We start from the raw sequence: 20,157 nt of genomic DNA, 5'->3' as shown, positions 1-20,157 counted from the left end.
ACACATAACTATATGGCTGAATTCATTTGAGCTTTCGGGGTCACACACATATACACCTAGACGTCAAATTAATAATATATACGTGATATATATTTTTCAAGTAATAAAGAATTTAATTAATTAGTTGATTAATTAATAGTTAATTAATGTTTTAATTAATTAAATATAATATAATTATTTTTGAACGTATGCACCAAGAATGGATATTGCATACAATTATGATTGTATTGTGATCAAATTAGTTGACCGACCAGTTTTCGTAGACCGACTTTGTTCACCTATATATATTAATATATTTTAGTTGTCTTTTTTGGCAATACACACAAAAAATATCCCTCACAAATCTTATTAGTTTTTACGGCAAATAAAAAACAAGATTTCACAAAACCTTTTGTTGACTTAATTCAAACAAAGTCGACAAGCACAGAAAACCCAAGATATTTTTGTACGACGAACAAACAAAAGGAATAAATTTTCGGTTATTACGATTCATTTTATAATTCTTGCAATTATTTACTATTACTTGACGGGACTAGCACATCCGTTTGACGTTGATCGAAGTGTAGTGTGGACTACCCTAGCGGCAATCATACATTTGATTGTTAGTTTCTCTTCCATCAATCCGGTTCTTCAAGAAATGTATAATTTTTAATCTCTCTTGTTGTATTTATTTATTTAACCGTATAAATCATATGGATCCGTTTTGGTGATTTAGTTATTAATATAATAAATACGCTTCCGCTTAAAGTTATTGTTATTATATGTATGCACATGATAATAATTAATGATGAGAAAATTGTTTTTCTTAAAACCCTAAATCACCAACAGTGGTATCAAGAGCCTCTTATGTTTTTATACGGTTAATAATATTCTTGCGTGGTTGTTTTGATTAAATGGCTTGTGTATATATTTGTATGCTTTATTTTAATATCCATGGCCAAGACATGCATCTTGGGCCATGGAGCAAGCCATAATTATTGTCATGATCATGTTATTATTATGATGATTTAATTGTGCATAGCCGATGAAAACCTAGCCCGTGTGTATGTGTTGTGATCTTGTATATTTGTGGTTGTTTGAATGCCATTGTTTTTATGGCTATTTATTGATGTAATTTAATCTTTTATTTTGGGAGGCCGTTTTGAGTCAATTATGTAATTTACAATTCTAGATTAGTTGTTTTTTATTTTACATTAAATGTAACCTCCATGATGGGATTAAAGACTTGAAGTGAACGGATTTTGACCATCAAGACACACACTTGCAGTAAAGTCGCTGGACAAAAGTTGTGAGATGAAAACCTAGACCGTGTGTATGTGTTGTGATCTTGTATATTTGTGGTTGTTTGAATGCCATTGTTTTTATGGCTATTTATTGATGTAATTTAATCTTTTATTTTGGGAGGCCGTTTTGAGCCAATTATGTAATTTACAATTCTAGATTAGTTGTATTTTATTTTACATTAAATGTAACCTCCATGATGGGATTAAAGACTTGAAGTGAACGGATTTTGGCCATCAAGACACACACTTGCAGTAAAGTCGCTGGACAAAAGTTGTGAGAGATGCGGTGAAGGAGGACACTTGGTCATCATGAGATCTTGACGCAAGTGGGAGCTTCTAAGGTTTACTTTTGTGATCGTCCCTTTAGTTGACCACTTGGTTCTCATAATGGCTCGTGAGACCAAGCATAGGATTTTCATCGGTTGAGGCTATGCACATACTTATTATGTTTTATTTTGTTTGGTTGGATTTTATATGTTATGTGATTGTGTATAATTTGCCATGTGACAACAAAAATCAAAACATAATTAAAATCAAGTTAAAACGTTTTTAACTTGTGAGGCGAATATTATGCATGTAATATTCGTAACACAATTTTTCTAAGATTATCAAAATTGTATAATATACCCGTCGAAATTTAAGTCGTGCCGTCCAATTCGGTTGAAACACTTGTCGTTATTTTTTGACTATGCGTGAGACCTAGTTGAATTATAATCGTGAGGTAATTATTATCTATGCGTGAGACCTAGATTAATTTTTACACGTTTCACAATTGGATGACTTAATCGAGTTGAGAGGTCCGCAACCCGAGGCAAGGATGGGACTAAACATGCCAGCATGACACTAGTGTTAGACACTAAATGTCGTGAGTCCCATAAAGATCTAAGAGTTGCACATGTAATGCAATTAGTGCCCGCCGCCTACCGATTGAATCCACAATTGCTAGCAGATCAACTGTTGTGATGGTGGAAGTACAATGTGGATCTTAGCCTTTTACGTAAATTAAAAGTTTTATAGATTTTTTAAAACATGGGTAGTTAATTTATAAAAGGATAATTATTAAAGATACTAAAAGAACCTTGTTTATTTTGTAGATGACATCAAACGCAATTCAATCCGTAAACAACATGACCATAAGGTCAATCCTTGAGAAGGAAAAATTGAATGGTAACAACTTCATTGACTGGTATCGAAACCTTCAGATTCTCTTAAAGTCTGAAAGGAAGTTGCACCATCTGGAAAATCCTTTACCTGAAGCCCCACCTGAAACTGCTAATGCTACTGTTCGTAATGCTTATACTAAGCAGTATAACAAACAACTTGAAGTGGCATGTCTTATGCTTGCTAGCATGACCTCTGAGATCTAAAGGAACTTAATGGACTACAATGCATATGACATGATCGAGGAACTCAAGACGATGTTCCAACAGCAGGCAGAACAGGAATTGTTTAAAACTGTGAAAGCGTTTCACGCTTGCAAACATGAGTTGGGGCAACCGGTTAGCCAATATTGTAACAACCCAAACCAACCCGCGATTAAACCGTGTAAAATTACAAAAAAAAAAAAAAAAAAATTTTGCTGAACTGCCACCTGGCGCGGCGCGCCACCAGGGGTGCGCGGCGCGCCACCAGGGGTGCGCGGCGCGCCAAACCTGTCTGACCGAAAAGTCTTTAAATGCGAAAATGTTTGACTAGTTCCCGACATATTTAGGCGTAACGCTTTTAACCCCATGTTCCATATATAAAAACTAGCACGTTCTATTAATAAAATTATGTTTACCCTTTAAGTATCAAAATACAATTTTCGACCATAAGACTTTTAATACAAAACAAAGCCGAGCATGGCGATTGGGGATACGCTACCCAATCCTAATAAATCCAAAAGCAAGCCTTCTACGCAAACTATGCAAGTCCTCTAATCCTCGCGCTTACCCGAGCCACCATCCGCATGCAATCTATAAAAAGAGTCAACAACGAGAGGGTAAGCTAACGCTTAGTGAATGATAATATACTACATACATATATACGTATAAAATGGACACGCCACAAAATAACAAATACCGCATACCGAGGCATCCATATAAGGCACTACACTAAGCATACCGTACGATCTCTAAGCAACGAGCTAAAGATACAACAACAATATAAGTTCACCAACGACGATGTGAACAACGCCAAATAGCTACACCCGGAGGGTTAGCTACAACACAACAATACATTAATATATAACAATATAAACGAACAAGGTTAACACCTTAACCCAATACCGAGAACCAAATACCACAATGAAGATTGGCCGAACTACACGAGCCTTAGTAATCCGAAACCACACGAGATTACTATCTTCACAACATCGAGGTTGGCCGAACTACACGAGCCTTAGTAATCCGAAACCACACGAGATTACTACCTCAATAAGATGACCGAACTACACGAGTCACCATGAATCCGAACTACACGAGATTCATTTCCACAATACAATAAGATGACCGAAACCACACGCGTCATCGTGAATCCGAATACACACGCGATTCACTTCTCAATATTATACCCTTCGCCATTGGGGTTATATCAACCACATCACAACCACGTGTGATAATGTACACGCGAACGCGTACTTCGCCAAAGATGGTCAACCAAAACGCACAACCGTGCCAATTGGACTCATACAAAAGTCCATCAAATCCATCTATATGTGAAGTGAGCTCTATAGCCGAGAATCACTTCACCCGACCCGCACCCATCCTACACATACATATGCACATAGGATATTATCACTCACCTTGAAGTCTTGAAGAATGCTTCCAAGTAATCCGCAACTCGCCAATGGAAAGTACCTATTCCATTATCACAATTACAGCAATACACTTAGAGTGGATTTACAAATCAACCCAATTCGTCACTTAGTGCAATTTCGACCCAAATGCACTTCCAAGCACAAACCGTGCCCAAAACTAACCAATAATCACTAACACAAGTGAGAATGGTCCTAATACGCCAATTAAACCTGAACTCAAGTGTTAAACACGCGTCATACCCATTTTGACACTAAAACCCTAGTTTTGACCCATTAAGTTAAAATCTCACCATTTACAAGTTTTAACACCAAAACACATTTAACTCGGTTTAATACTTCAACTTAATCCATTTTAAGTTTATAAACCTCATTAAATCGCCAAATGGGTCATAATCACCACCAAACCCTAATTTGACCCAAAGTCACAATTAGTCAACCAAATAACCTTAAATGGGTTTCAATACTTCCATAATCACTAACTTAAGTGATTAAACTCAATTTCAAGTCCTAAACATGGCCAATTAGTTCACCAACCCAAAATCCACCAACAATTAACAATAAACCCAATTACTAGCATCACTAAACCCATTTCATCATCTAAAAGGGTTTTTCATCAAACTAACTCAAACCCTAACTTGAATATCAAATCAAATAGATGAAATTCGGAGTTTGAGCTTACCAATACTATCACCGCGTAGCCAAGAACGAGAGGAACAACTTTAGAACTCGAGCTTTGATGAGAATCCGCCTCCTTCTTCTCTAAATCCACCTCTCTCTCTCTCTAAAACTCTTACTCTCTCACTAGATAAGGTTGGGAGTGTTTGATGAGTGAAAATGTGATCCAAACTGATCAAAGGATCAGTTTTGATGACCCCAAACTGACCCCAAGTGAAAAGACCAAAGTACCCTTCATTTAGACCTTTTAAAAAGGCTGAAAATTGCATCAGACGGGTTCGGCGCGCCGCGCCGAAAGGTGGAGCGCCGCTCCAACCTTCAGGTCAGTTTTCAGTTTCTTGTTTTGGCTATAACTTTTTGACCGTAGCTCCGTTTTCGATGAATCAAATATTGTTGGAAACGTGATAAGATTTCCTTTCCAATGGTAAGGCTTTGGAACATCAACACAAACTTTATTTGGGGTTGAAAGGATACGTACACACCTTGTCACTTCAGACAACGTCCAGTTTCCTTCGGCGTCCGAGCAAGCAACACGTAAACTTCATACACACATCGTACACCATAAATACATTATGTACAATAAATATTTGGGTCTTACAACTCTCCCCCACTTAAACTCGATCACGTCCTCGTGATCTTCTCTACTTAACCAATCCGGACCTACTCAACGATCCTCACTCAAGTCCCAATACGAACTTTCCTAGACAATTCTTCCCAATGGATCACTTTTAACCACTAAAATCGTCAACCGTGATTTATCAAAACCACAATCCGAGCACTAAAACCTGCTCAATTTCCCATATCGGGAAAAACTCAACCAACCTCGTACCGAGATATAAATTCCTTAGCGTACCTTTACCACGGACAACGCTAAAAGTGACCAAGTCTCAACCTAAAGTCAACAATCCGAACGTTGAAGATCGAACCACATGAATCCTCACGGATTACTCTTACCACTAAACATCCTTTGTAGTGCGCAATACAACCAATACGCCACTATCCTAACATCATAAGCAACGACTAAAACCAAAAGCGCCCAAAACGACTATGGCAACGCTAATCCTAAGGTGTACAAAATCGACGATCGTCACACCCGTAACAGCACGTGAGCGAAACACGGCTATCGCATCACTAATCACACAACACACGAAGGCTGTCCGAAAACACACGCGCCTTAGTGAATCCGAACTACACGAGAGTCACTATCCCGGAGGAATGACCGAACTACACGAGTCAATTGTGAATCCGAACTACACGAGATTCACTCCTCAATACAATGACCGAAACCACACGAGTCATTCGTGAATTCGAACTACACGAGATTCACTTCCACAACATCGAGGTTGACCGAACTACACGAGCCTTAGTAATCCGAAATCACACGAGATTACTACCTCAATAAGATGACCGAACTACACGAGTCACCATGAATCCGAACTACACGAGATTCATTTAGTTAAGATGACCGAAACCACACGCGTCATCGTGAATCCGAAACCACACGCGATTCACAATCTCAACATAGGAATGGTACTCGCATTTCCCACCGGTACTCGCATTTCCCGATAGTGTTACACCATACCGACATAACACTACTCCCTTGATGAAGTCAGCGGACCCCAAAGGTCATACTCCACCAATCTCAACACCGGATGAAGTCAGCGGACCCGAAGATCATGCTTCACCGATATAACACCGCGCTCATGATGAAGTCAGCAGACCCCGAAAGTCATGCTCCACCAATCACGTATTCCCATGATGAAGTCAGCGGACCTTAAAGATCATGCTTCATCAAACAACCATACCATAATCGAGCAAGAACCACCTATACCAAACATAGGTACAAAACAATAATTCTCTAAAAGAGAATCCGACACACACATCCCTTAACCGAGGGATTTCACCTTGCTTGCTAAACACGTCCATTATCTCTCAACGAGATTTACCACATTACCACCTTGGTGATAATTCAAATCCAAAATCATAAGTACAATTTAACCGAAATTGTACTCTACCACAATCAACCAAATCTGGTCCCGACACAAGTTTCAGTTTACTAAAACATTGTCCGAAATCTCACACTAAAACCTCCTCGTGCGGGAGTGTAACTCCTCCACTTGGAATTACGTTCCATAACCGCATCTCGTACACCCGTACAATGCTACCAAAGGTAGACTTTACCAATAATTGGGTTCGCACGGCCCATCACCATGTCGTGTTCCAACTTTGAGCATACCAAGGATCCTAACCTATCCTCGAACATTTCGAACGAAAAGTGTACCACAAATTACACGAACTATACACTCGCAATCATCCAATTGCTTTAGTTTGTCGAATTTCACCCGATCACTCATGAACCTAAGGGTTTCACTTCGGTACCCTAAGTACAATGTAACCGCAACACAATCGGAGTCGAACACCACGCTAGTAGGTATAAAAGAGGCACCTAATGTCGCGTCACGTAGAATCCTTTACCAACATACATCGAGATCCAAAACACTCGATTTCTCGGGTTTCATCCCACCCGTCGAACCTCATGGTTCATCAACTTCAACACGAGAGCGAACATGCTCTAACATCCGAACACCAAAACTCATTTCCATGGCTTGGTAGAGACATTTTCCAAATACTCCGGACAAAAACGAGCCTTTGCCATAAAGGTCGTCTTGAGAGTACTCAAATCCATAGATCCTTGTTGCAAATTTCGCAACTCATTACGCAATTCCCACAAATCGGCCGAAGTCCGAAACTCCTCGAAGAATTCCTCCTTAAAGTCGTCCCACGATAAAGCCATAAACGTCTCGCCACTGACAAGATCAATCTTACCATCCAACCAATCCCTTGCCCTACCCCGCAACAAACTCGTAGCGAGTCTCGTCTTTCTCTCGGGAGGGCAATCATCAGTACGGAAACACCCTTCGACGTCCGAAATCCAAGTTGTGCTTATCAAAGGATCCGACTTTCCGTCATACATCGGGGGTTTAGTCCTCATGAAGCTCTTAAGATAACGCTTCATTTCACCACTACTTTGAAGTTCGGAATACCTCCTTTCCATTCTTTCTTCTAACGCACCCATTTGCTCCGCAACGGCAGCCGCAACCCTAGCGTTAAACTCCACGTCATTCGCCTCGGTCTCGTTTCGCGTCGTCATTCTAAAGAATGCAAAACGATTAGTCCACGAACGTGTAAAACCGTACGCACGACACAGCCCCATCTTGCTAAACACTCATCATACATCACTTGTTAGACACGATTTGCACCCGTAATAAGGTTTGCAAGTTCTTATTACGCACACATGCCGCATCGACTCGTTAGTACAATGACCGTCTCGCTCGATGATATACACAAACACAACCAAAATTCTACGCGGTACAAACACACGCGAGAATTATTATCACAACACAACAACATATTAATAATATCCGCATTACTAATATAAACGTTAGTCAACCTATAGCCAAGGCACTAACCAAACCCATTCCGACCCGTAATCCTACAAGTCCCGCAACAATTTAAGCACACACAAGTCTAAGTCTAGGCACCTATCTCAAGTCACCTAAATCTCTTAGACCATGCTCTGATACCACTTGTAACAACCCAAACCAACCCGCGATTAAACCGTGTAAAATTACAAAAAAAAAAAAAAAAATTTGCTGAACTGCCACCTGGCGCGGCGTGCCAAACCTGTCTGTCCGGAAAGTCTTTTAACGCGAAAATGTTTGACTAGTTCCCGACATATTTAGGCGTAACGCTTTTAACCCCATGTTCCATATATAAAAACTAGCACGTTCTATTAATAAAATTATGTTTACGAAGCGGGCCCCACATCGACCCAAATTATCCTTTAAGTATCAAAATACAATTTTCGACCATAAGACTTTTAATACAAAACAAAGCCGAGCATGGCGATTGGGGATACGCTACCCAATCCTAATAAATCCAAAAGCAAGCCTTCTACGCAAACTATGCAAGTCCTCTAATCCTCGCGCTTACCCGAGCCACCATCCGCATGCAATCTATAAAAAGAGTCAACAACGAGAGGGTAAGCTAACGCTTAGTGAATGATAATATACTACATACATATATATGTATAAAATGGACACGCCACAAAATAACAAATACCGCATACCGAGGCATCCATATAAGGCACTACACTAAGCATACCGTACGATCTCTAAGCAACGAGCTAAAGATACAACAACAATATAAGTTCACCAACGACGATGTGAACAACGCCAAATAGCTACACCCGGAGGGTTAGCTACAACACAACAATACATTAATATATAACAATATAAACGAACAAGGTTAACACCTTAACCCAATACCGAGAACCAAATACCACAATGAAGATTGGCCGAACTACACGAGCCTTAGTAATCCGAAACCACACGAGATTACTATCTTCACAACATCGAGGTTGGCCGAACTACACGAGCCTTAGTAATCCGAAACCACACGAGATTACTACCTCAATAAGATGACCGAACTACACGAGTCACCATGAATCCGAACTACACGAGATTCATTTCCACAATACAATAAGATGACCGAAACCACACGCGTCATCGTGAATCCGAATACACACGCGATTCACTTCTCAATATTATACCCTTCGCCATTGGGGTTATATCAACCACATCACAACCACGTGTGATAATGTACACGCGAACGCGTACTTCGCCAAAGATGGTCAACCAAAACGCACAACCGTGCCAATTGGACTCATACAAAAGTCCATCAAATCCATCTATATGTGAAGTGAGCTCTATAGCCGAGAATCACTTCACCCGACCCGCACCCATCCTACACATACATATGCACAAAGGATATTATCACTCACCTTGAAGTCTTGAAGAATGCTTCCAAGTAATCCGCAACTCGCCAATGGAAAGTACCTATTCCATTATCACAATTACAACAATATACTTAGAGTGGATTTACAAATCAACCCAATTCGTCACTTAGTGCAATTTCGACCCAAATGCACTTCCAAGCACAAACCGTGCCCAAAACTAACCAATAATCACTAACACAAGTGAGAATGGTCCTAATACGCCAATTAAACCTGAACTCAAGTGTTAAACACGCGTCATACCCATTTTGACACTAAAACCCTAGTTTTGACCCAATAAGTCAAAATCTCACCATTTACAAGTTTTAACACCAAAACACATTTAACTCGGTTTAATACTTCAACTTAATCCATTTTAAGTTTATAAACCTCATTAAATCGCCAAATGGGTCATAATCACCACCAAACCCTAATTTGACCCAAAGTCACAATTAGTCAACCAAATAACCTTAAATGGGTTTCAATACTTCCATAATCACTAACTTAAGTGATTAAACTCAATTTCAAGTCCTAAACATGGCCAATTAGTTCACCAACCCAAAATCCACCAACAATTAACAATAAACCCAATTACTAGCATCACTAAACCCATTTCATCATCTAAAAGGGTTTTTCATCAAACTAACTCAAACCCTAACTTGAATATCAAATCAAATAGATGAAATTCGGAGTTTGAGCTTACCAATACTATCACCGCGTAGCCAAGAACGAGAGGAACAACTTTAGAACTCGAGCTTTGATGAGAATCCGCCTCCTTCTTCTCTAAATCCACCTCTCTCTCTCTAAAACTCTTACTCTCTCACTAGATAAGGTTGGGAGTGTTTGATGAGTGAAAATGTGATCCAAACTGATCAAAGGATCAGTTTTGATGACCCCAAACCGACCCCAAGTGAAAAGACCAAAGTACCCTTCATTTAGACCTTTTAAAAAGGCTGAAAATTGCATCAGACGGGTTCGGCGCGCCGCGCCGAAAGGTGGAGCGCCGCTCCAACCTTCAGGTCAGTTTTCAGTTTCTTGTTTTGGCCATAACTTTTTGACCGTAGCTCCGTTTTCGATGAATCAAATATTTTTGGAAACGTGATAAGATTTCCTTTCTAATGGTAAGGCTTTGGAACATCAACACAAACTTTATTTGGGGTTGAAAGGATACGTACACACCTTGTCACTTCAGACAACGTCCAGTTTCCTTCGGCGTCCGAGCAAGCAACACGTAAACTTCATACACACATCGTACACCATAAATACATTATGTACAATAAATATTTGGGTCTTACAACTCTCCCCCACTTAAACTCGATCACGTCCTCGTGATCTTCTCCACTTAACCAATCCGGACCTACTCAACGATCCTCACTCAAGTCCCAATACGAACTTTCCTAGACAATTCTTCCCAATGGATCACTTTTAACCACTAAAATCGTCAACCGTGATTTATCAAAACCACAATCCGAGCACTAAAACCTGCTCAATTTCCCATATCGGGAAAAACTCAACCAACCTCGTACCGAGATATAAATTCCTTAGCGTACCTTTACCACAGACAACGCTAAAAGTGACCAAGTCTCAACCTAAAGTCAACAATCCGAACGTTGAAGATCGAACCACATGAATCCTCACGGATTACTCTTACCACTAAACATCCTTTGTAGTGCGCAATACAACCAATACGCCACTATCCTAACATCATAAGCAACGACTAAAACCAAAAGCGCCCAAAACGACTATGGCAACGCTAATCCTAAGGTGTACAAAATCGACGATCGTCACACCCGTAACAGCACGTGAGCGAAACACGGCTATCGCATCACTAATCACACAACACACGAAGGCTGGCCGAAAACACACGCGCCTTAGTGAATCCGAACTACACGAGAGTCACTATCCCGGAGGAATGACAGAACTACACGAGTCAATTGTGAATCCGAACTACACGAGATTCACTCCTCAATACAATGACCGAAACCACACGAGTCATTCGTGAATTCGAACTACACGAGATTCACTTCCACAACATCGAGGTTGGCCGAACTACACGAGCCTTAGTAATCCGAAATCACACGAGATTACTACCTCAATAAGATGACCGAACTACACGAGTCACCATGAATCCGAACTACACGAGATTCATTTAGTTAAGATGACCGAAACCACACGCGTCATCGTGAATCCGAAACCACACGCGATTCACAATCTCAACATAGGAATGGTACTCGCATTTCCCACCGGTACTCGCATTTCCCGATAGTGTTACACCATACCGACATAACACTACTCCCTTGATGAAGTCAGCGGACCCCAAAGGTCATACTCCACCAATCTCAACACCGGATGAAGTCAGCGGACCCGAAGATCATGCTTCACCGATATAACATCGCGCTCATGATGAAGTCAGCAGACCCCGAAAGTCATGCTCCACCAATCACGTATTCCCATGATGAAGTCAGCGGACCCTAAAGATCATGCTTCATCAAACAACCATACCATAATCGAGCAAGAACCACCTATACCAAACATAGGTACAAAACAATAATTCTCTAAAAGAGAATCCGACACACACATCCCTTAACCGAGGGATTTCACCTTGCTTGCTAAACACGTCCATTATCTCTCAACGAGATTTACCACATTACCACCTTGGTGATAATTCAAATCCAAAATCATAAGTACAATTTAACCGAAATTGTACTCTACCACAATCGACCAAATCTGGTCCCGACACAAGTTTCAGTTTACTAAAACATTGTCGGAAATCTCACACTAAAACCTCCTCGTGCGGGAGTGTAACTCCTCCACTTGGAATTACGTTCCATAACCGCATCTCGTACACCCGTACAATGCTACCAAAGGTAGACTTTACCAATAATTGGGTTCGCACGGCCCATCACCATGTCGTGTTCCAACTTTGAGCATACCAAGGATCCTAACCTATCCTTGAACATTTCGAACGAAAAGTGTACCACAAATTACACGAACTATACACTCGCAATCATCCAATTGCTTTAGTTTGTCGAATTTCACCCGATCACTCATGAACCTAAGGGTTTCACTTCGGTACCCTAAGTACAATGTAACCGCAACACAATCGGAGTCGAACACCACGCTAGTAGGTATAAAAGAGGCACCTAATGTCGCGTCACGTAGAATCCTTTACCAACATACATCGAGATCCAAAACACTCGATTTCTCGGGTTTCATCCCACCCGTCGAACCTCATGGTTCATCAACTTCAACACGAGAGCGAACATGCTCTAACATCCGAACACCAAAACTCATTTCCATGGCTTGGTAGAGACATTTTCCAAATACTCCGGACAAAAACGAGCCTTTGCCATAAAGGTCGTCTTGAGAGTACTCAAATCCATAGATCCTTGTAGCAAATTTCGCAACTCATTACGCAATTCCCACAAATCGGCCGAAGTCCGGAACTCCTCGAAGAATTCCTCCTTAAAGTCGTCCCACGATAAAGCCATAAACGTCTCGCCACTGACAAGATCAATCTTACCATCCAACCAATCCCTTGCCCTACCCCGCAACAAACTCGTAGCGAGTCTCGTCTTTCTCTCGGGAGGGCAATCAATAGTACGGAAACACCCTTCGACGTCCGAAATCCAAGTTGTGCTTACCAAAGGATCCGGCTTTCCGTCATACATCGGGGGTTTAGTCCTCATGAAGCTCTTAAGATAACGCTCCATTTCACCACTACTTTGAAGTTCGGAATACCTCCTTTCCATTCTTTCTTCTAAAGCACCCATTTGCTCCACAACGGCAGCCGCAACCCTAGCGTTAAACTCCACGTCATTCGCCTCGGTCTCGTTTCGCGTCGTCATTCTAAAGAATGCAAAACGATTAGTCCACGAACGTGTAAAACCGTACGCACGACACAGCCCCATCTTGCTAAACACTCATCATACATCACTTGTTAGACACGATTTGCACCCGTAATAAGGTTTGCAAGTTCTTATTACGCACACATGCCGCATCGACTCGTTAGTACAATGACCGTCTCGCTCGATGATATACACAAACACAACCAAAAGTCTACGCGGTACAAACACACGCGAGAATTATTATCACAACACAACAACATATTAATAATATCCGCATTACTAATATAAACGTTAGTCAACCTATAGCCAAGGCACTAACCAAACCCATTCTGACCCGTAATCCTACAAGTCCCGCAACAATTTAAGCACACACAAGTCTAAGTCTAGGCACCTATCTCAAGTCACCTAAATCCCTTAGACCATGCTCTGATACCACTTGTAACAACCCAAACCAACCCGCGATTAAACCGTGTAAAATTACAAAAAAAAAATAAAAATTTTGCTGAACTGCCACCTGGCGTGGCGCGCCACCAGGGGTGCGCGGCGTGCCAAACCTGTCTGTCCGGAAAGTCTTTTAACGCGAAAATGTTTGACTAGTTCCCGACATATTTAGGCGTAACGCTTTTAACCCCATGTTCCATATATAAACACTAGCACGTTCTATTAATAAAATTATGTTTACGAAGCGGGGCCCACATCGACCCAAATTATCCTTTAAGTATCAAAATACAATTTTCGACCATAAGACTTTTAATACAAAACAAAGCCGAGCATGGCGATTGGGGATACGCTACCCAATCCTAATAAATCCAAAAGCAAGCCTTCTACGCAAACTATGCAAGTCCTCTAATCCTCGCGCTTACCCGAGCCACCATCCGCATGCAATCTATAAAAAGAGTCAACAACGAGAGGGTAAGCTAACGCTTAGTGAATGATAATATACTACATACATATATATGTATAAAATGGACACGCCACAAAATAACAAATACCGCATACCGAGGCATCCATATAAGGCACTACACTAAGCATACCGTACGATCTCTAAGCAACGAGCTAAAGATACAACAACAATATAAGTTCACCAACGACGATGTGAACAACGCCAAATAGCTACACCCGGAGGGTTAGCTACAACACAACAATACATTAATATAAAACAATATAAACGAACAAGGTTAACACCTTAACCCAATACCGAGAACCAAATACCACAATGAAGATTGGCCGAACTACACGAGCCTTAGTAATCCGAAACCACACGAGAGTACTATCTTCACAACATCGAGGTTGGCCGAACTACACGAGCCTTAGTAATCCGAAACCACACGAGATTACTACCTCAATAAGATGACCGAACTACACGAGTCACCATGAATCCAAACTACACGAGATTCATTTCCACAATACAATAAGATGACCGAAACCACACGTGTCATCGTGAATCCGAATACACACGCGATTCACTTCTCAATATTATACCCTTCGCCATTGGGGTTATATCAACCACATCACAACCACGTGTGATAATGTACACGCGAAAGCGTACTTCGCCAAAGATGGTCAACCAAAATGCACAACCGTGCCAATTGGACTCATACAAAAGTCCATCAAATCCATCTATATGTGAAGTGAGCTCTATAGCCGAGAATCACTTCACCCGACCCGCACCCATCCTACACATACATATGCACATAGGATATTATCACTCACCTTGAAGTCTTGAAGAATGCTTCCAAGTAATCCGCAACTCGCCAATGGAAAGTACCTATTCCATTATCACAATTACAACAATACACTTAGAGTGGATTTACAAATCAACCCAATTCGTCACTTAGTGCAATTTCGACCCAAATGCACTTCCAAGCACAAACCGTGCCCAAAACTAACCAATAATCACTAACACAAGTGAGAATGGTCCTAATCTGCCAATTAAACCCGAACTCAAGTGTTAAACACGCGTCATACCCATTTTGACACTAAAACCCTAGTTTTGACCCATTAAGTCAAAATCTCACCATTTACAAGTTTTAACACCAAAACACATTTAACTCGGTTTAATACTTCAACTTAATCCATTTTAAGTTTATAAACCTCATTAAATCGCCAAATGGGTCATAATCACCACCAAACCCTAATTTGACCCAAAGTCACAATTAGTCAACCAAATAACCTTAAATGGGTTTCAATACTTCCATAATCACTAACTTAAGTGATTAAACTCAATTTCAAGTCCTAAACATGGCCAATTAGTTCACCAACCCAAAATCCACCAACAATTAACAATAAACCCAATTACTAGCATCACTAAACCCATTTCATCATCTAAAAGGGTTTTTCATCAAACTAACTCAAACCCTAACTTGAATATCAAATCAAATAGATGAAATTCGGAGTTTGAGCTTACCAATACTATCACCGCGTAGCTAAGAACGAGAGGAACAACTTTAGAACTCGAGCTTTGATGAGAATCCGCCTCCTTCTTCTCTAAATCCACCTCTCTCTCTAAAACTCTTACTCTCTCACTAGATAAGGTTGGGAGTGTTTGATGAGTGAAAATGTGATCCAAACTGATCAAAGGATCAGTTTTGATGACCCCAAACCGACCCCAAGTGAAAAGACCAAAGTACCCTTCATTTAGACCTTTTAAAAAGGCTGAAAATTGCATCAGACGAGTTCAGCGCGCCGCGCCGAATGGTGGAGCGCCGCTCCAACCTTCAGGTCAGTTTTCAGTTTCTTGTTTTGGCCATAACTTTTTGACCGTAGCTCCGTTTTCGATGAATCAAATATCGTTGGAAACGTGATAAGAATTCCTTTCCAATGGTAAGGCTTTGGAACATCAACACAAACTTTATTTGGGGTTGAAAGGATACGTACACACCTTGTCACTTCAGACAACGTCCAGTTTCCTTCGGCGTCCGAGCAAGCAACACGTAAACTTCATACACGCATCGTACACCATAAATACATTATGTACAATAAATATTTGGGTCTTACAAATATGTCTTGAAGATGAAAGGCTATTTGGATCAATTGGAGTGCCTAGGTTATGCTATGCCACCAGTTCTTGGAGTGCACTTGATACTTACTTCACTATCCAAGGACTATGATGGATTTGTAATGAATTACAATATGCATAGCATGGGAAAGACCATTCCCGAGCTACATGCAATGCTTAAGCAAGTTGAAAAGGGGCTACCAAAGAAGACTCCTGCAGTCTTAACCATTAAGGAAGGTAAAATCCAGAAAAGAAAGCCGCAAGCTGCTAGTGGAAAATGAAAAGGAAAGAGTAAGCAAGCTTACACTCCCAAGAAGAAAATTCCACCACCAGCAAAGAAAGAGCATCCCGCAAAGAACATGGCTTGTCACCATTGTGGCCAGATTGGACATTGGAGACGAAACTGTGTGCTTTACTTGGAAGAGTTGAAGAAGGGAAAGGCTGGTTCGACCAGCACTTCAGGTATCTTCGTTATAGAACTCTATAATTTTCCTAATAAAACTTGGGTGTATGACACTGGTTGTGGTACTCATATTTGTAATGATATGCAGGGACTTAGGAAAATTCGGAAGCTGAATAAGGGGGCTTTGGATCTGTACGTTGGCAATGGCGATCGTGCAACTGTCGAAGCTATAGGAAGCTATGAGCTCATCCTCCTAAGTGGACTTATTCTTATTTTAGATAATTGTCATTATGCACCTTCTATTACTAGAGGTGTTATTTCAGTTTCTCGTTTGAAGGATAATGGTTTTAATCATGTATTCACAGATTATGGTATTTCAGTTTCGAAGGATAATGTTTTTTATTTTAATGCTATTCCTAGAGATGGTATTTTTGAAATTGATATGCATAATCTTGTTCCAAACGAAAGTTCTATATTTAACTGTAACTCTAAGAAATTCAAGCATGATTTGAATTCCACATATCTATGGCATTGTCGTCTTGGTCATATAAACAAGAAACGCATAACAAAGCTGCAACACGATGGGCTTCTTGAGTCAACCGGCAATGAGTCGTTTGACATATGCGAATCTTGTTTATCTGGAAAAACGACAAAGAAACCCTTCACCCACCAGGTTGAAAGGTCGAGTGATCTACTTGGACTCATTCATACTGATGTATGTGGCCCATTTAGAACAATGTCTAGAGATGGAGCTACCTACTTCGTTACTTTTACTGATGATTTCAGTAGATATGGTTATGTTTACTTGATTAAACATAAACATAAAGTATTTGAAACGTTCAAAGCGTTTCAAAATGAAGTAGAAAATCAACTCGAAAAGACCATTAAGGTTCTACGGTCTGACCGTGGAGGCGAATATATGAGTCAAGAGTTTTTAGATCATCTGAGAGATCGTGGGATTGTCTCACAATTTACTCCTCCTTACACACCTCAGCATAATGGGGTGTCAGAAAGGATAAATCGAACTTTACTTGACATGGTTCGATCAATGATGAGTCTAACAACTCTACCACCATCCTTTTGGGGATATGCTCTAGAGTCTGCTGCACGCATTCTCAACATGGTTCCAACCATGAAGGTAAACAAGACACCATATGAAATATGGCATGGGAAGGTCCCAAATCTGTCTTACTTGAAAGTCTGGAGTTGTGAGGCTCACGTAAAGCGTGATACACCAAACAAACTTGAGTCCAGAACTATCAAGTGTTTCTTTGTAGGATACCCAAAGGAAACGATGGGATACTACTTCTACTATCCAGCAGAAAACAAGGTTTTTATTGCTAGATATGCTGAGTTTTTGGAGAAGAGTCTCCTCTTACAAGAAGCAAGTGGGAGCACTGTAGATCTTGAAGAAATTCAAGAACAAGATACATTACGTTCTGAAGACACTAGCGAAATTCGTACTGAGCCGCAACATGAAAATGTCCAGGTGCAGGACGAAGCATGTCTCATTCGTAGATCTAGTAGAACCTCTCGTCCACCTGAAAGGTTAAACCTTATGGTTACGACAGAGGACCTGGAATTAGGGGATCTGGGCGAACCCGCTAATTACAAAGCTACATTGTCAGATCCTGAATCTGATAAATGGCAAGATGCTATGAATGAAGAGATGCAGTCCATGAAAGATAATCAAGTTTGGCGCTTGATTGATCTCCCACCAAACATCAAGCCTGTTGGGAAATGGATCTTCAAGAAGAAGACCGACATGGACGGAAATGTACACACCTTTAAGGCCCGCTTGGTAGCAAAAGGTTATACTCAAACCTACGGGGTTGATTATGAAGAGACCTTTTCTCCAGTGGTGGACATTAAAGCTATTAGGATACTCATAGCTATAGCAGCGTACTATGACTATGAGATTTGGCAAATGGATGTCAAAACCGCATTTAAATGGTCACCTTAGCGAGGACGTATATATGGTGCAACCTGAAGGGTTTGTGAATCCTAAGTATCCTAATAAAGTATGCAAGCTTCAGAAATCCATTTATGGATTAAAGCAAGCATCAAGGAGTTGGAACAAGAAGTTTGATGAGAAAATCAAAGAGTTTGGTTTCTCACAAAACCTTGACCAACCCTGTGTGTACATGAGAGCTAGTGGGAGCGTTAAAGTCTTTCTAATCTTATATGTTGATGACATATTACTCATGGGAAATCATATTCCAACGCTACAAGACGTTAAGTCCTGGCTTGGAAAATGTTTCTCCATGAAAGATCTGGGAGATGCAGCGTATATCCTAGGAATCAAGATCTATAGAGACAGATCTAAGCGGTTAATAGGTCTAAGTCAAAGTGCATATGTTGACAAAATCTTAAAGCGATTTAAGATGGAAGCTTCCAAGCGAGGTAGTCTTCCAATGCAACCAAATGTGGTATTAAGACTCAAGCCCCCTCTACACCCGCAGAGGTGAAGCGAATGATTGGAGTCCCATGTGCTTCAGCTATTGGATCCATCATGTATGCTATGAGGTGCACTAGACCAGATGTTTCTTTCGCTCTCAATATGACGAGCCGATACCAACAGAATCCAGGTGATAGTCACTGGACTGCTGTAAAGAATATATTGAAGTATTTGAGAAACACTAAAGATATGTTCTTAGTTTATGGAGGTTTCGATGAACTGAGCATAAAGTGTTACACTGATGCTAGTTTTGAAACTGATCGAGATGATAGTCGATCACAGTCTGGATACGTTTTCGTTATGAACGGAGGCGTTGTCGACTGGAGAAACTCGAAGCAGAGCACTACAGCAATGTCTACAACAGAATCAGAATACATTGCTGCATCTGAAGCTGATCAGGAAGCTGTTTGGATCAGAAAGTTCATATCTGGGCTTGGCGTTGTTCCCAGTATTGAAAATCCCATGGACATGTATTGCGACAATACTGGTGCTATAGTAATAGCAAATGAACCAGGAGTTCTACGTGGTGCCAAACACATCCTTTGAAAATTTCACTACATACGTGAAGTTATATAGAGATGTGACGTACGTATTCAAAAGGTTCCAACAGAAGACAATCTAGCTGACCCGTTCACAAAGCCAATGTCTTGTACCAAGCATGTCGAGCATTCTAGGAACATTGGGCTTAGACCAGCTAATAGTTTTATGTAATTTTAATATTTGGATAATTGGAACATGAAAGCAGTTTTATTTGTAATGAATTGATATAATGTGTTATGATCGTTTTTATTCATAAATACTGTGTTCTATATTTGCATGTTTAAATCCGTGAATAATGATTTATTCTAAATTTTCCATTGT

At 40.5% G+C, this 20,157-nt stretch overlaps 2 protein-coding genes across 2 annotated transcripts; both read left to right on the top strand.

The window, feature by feature from the left end:
• Positions 1-2,659: 2,659 nt before the first annotated feature.
• On the top strand, positions 2,660-16,716 carry LOC139900727 (uncharacterized). The gene is made up of 2 exons (XM_071883487.1): positions 2,660-2,782; positions 16,450-16,716. The coding sequence occupies exons 1-2, from the start codon at positions 2,660-2,662 to the stop codon at positions 16,714-16,716; spliced, it is 390 nt and encodes a 129-aa protein (XP_071739588.1).
• A 2,595-nt stretch (positions 16,717-19,311) lies between these two features.
• Positions 19,312-19,842, top strand: LOC139900726 (secreted RxLR effector protein 161-like). The gene has a single exon (XM_071883486.1). The coding sequence runs from the start codon at positions 19,312-19,314 to the stop codon at positions 19,840-19,842; it is 531 nt and encodes a 176-aa protein (XP_071739587.1).
• The last annotated feature ends 315 nt before the right edge of the window (positions 19,843-20,157 follow it).

Source organism: Rutidosis leptorrhynchoides, chromosome 3 (assembly GCF_046630445.1).
Source record: "Rutidosis leptorrhynchoides isolate AG116_Rl617_1_P2 chromosome 3, CSIRO_AGI_Rlap_v1, whole genome shotgun sequence".
Taxonomy (NCBI): domain Eukaryota; kingdom Viridiplantae; phylum Streptophyta; class Magnoliopsida; order Asterales; family Asteraceae; genus Rutidosis; species Rutidosis leptorrhynchoides.
The sequence above is the reverse complement of the archived record's forward strand: the minus strand, read 5'-3'. Positions and strand labels throughout refer to the sequence as shown.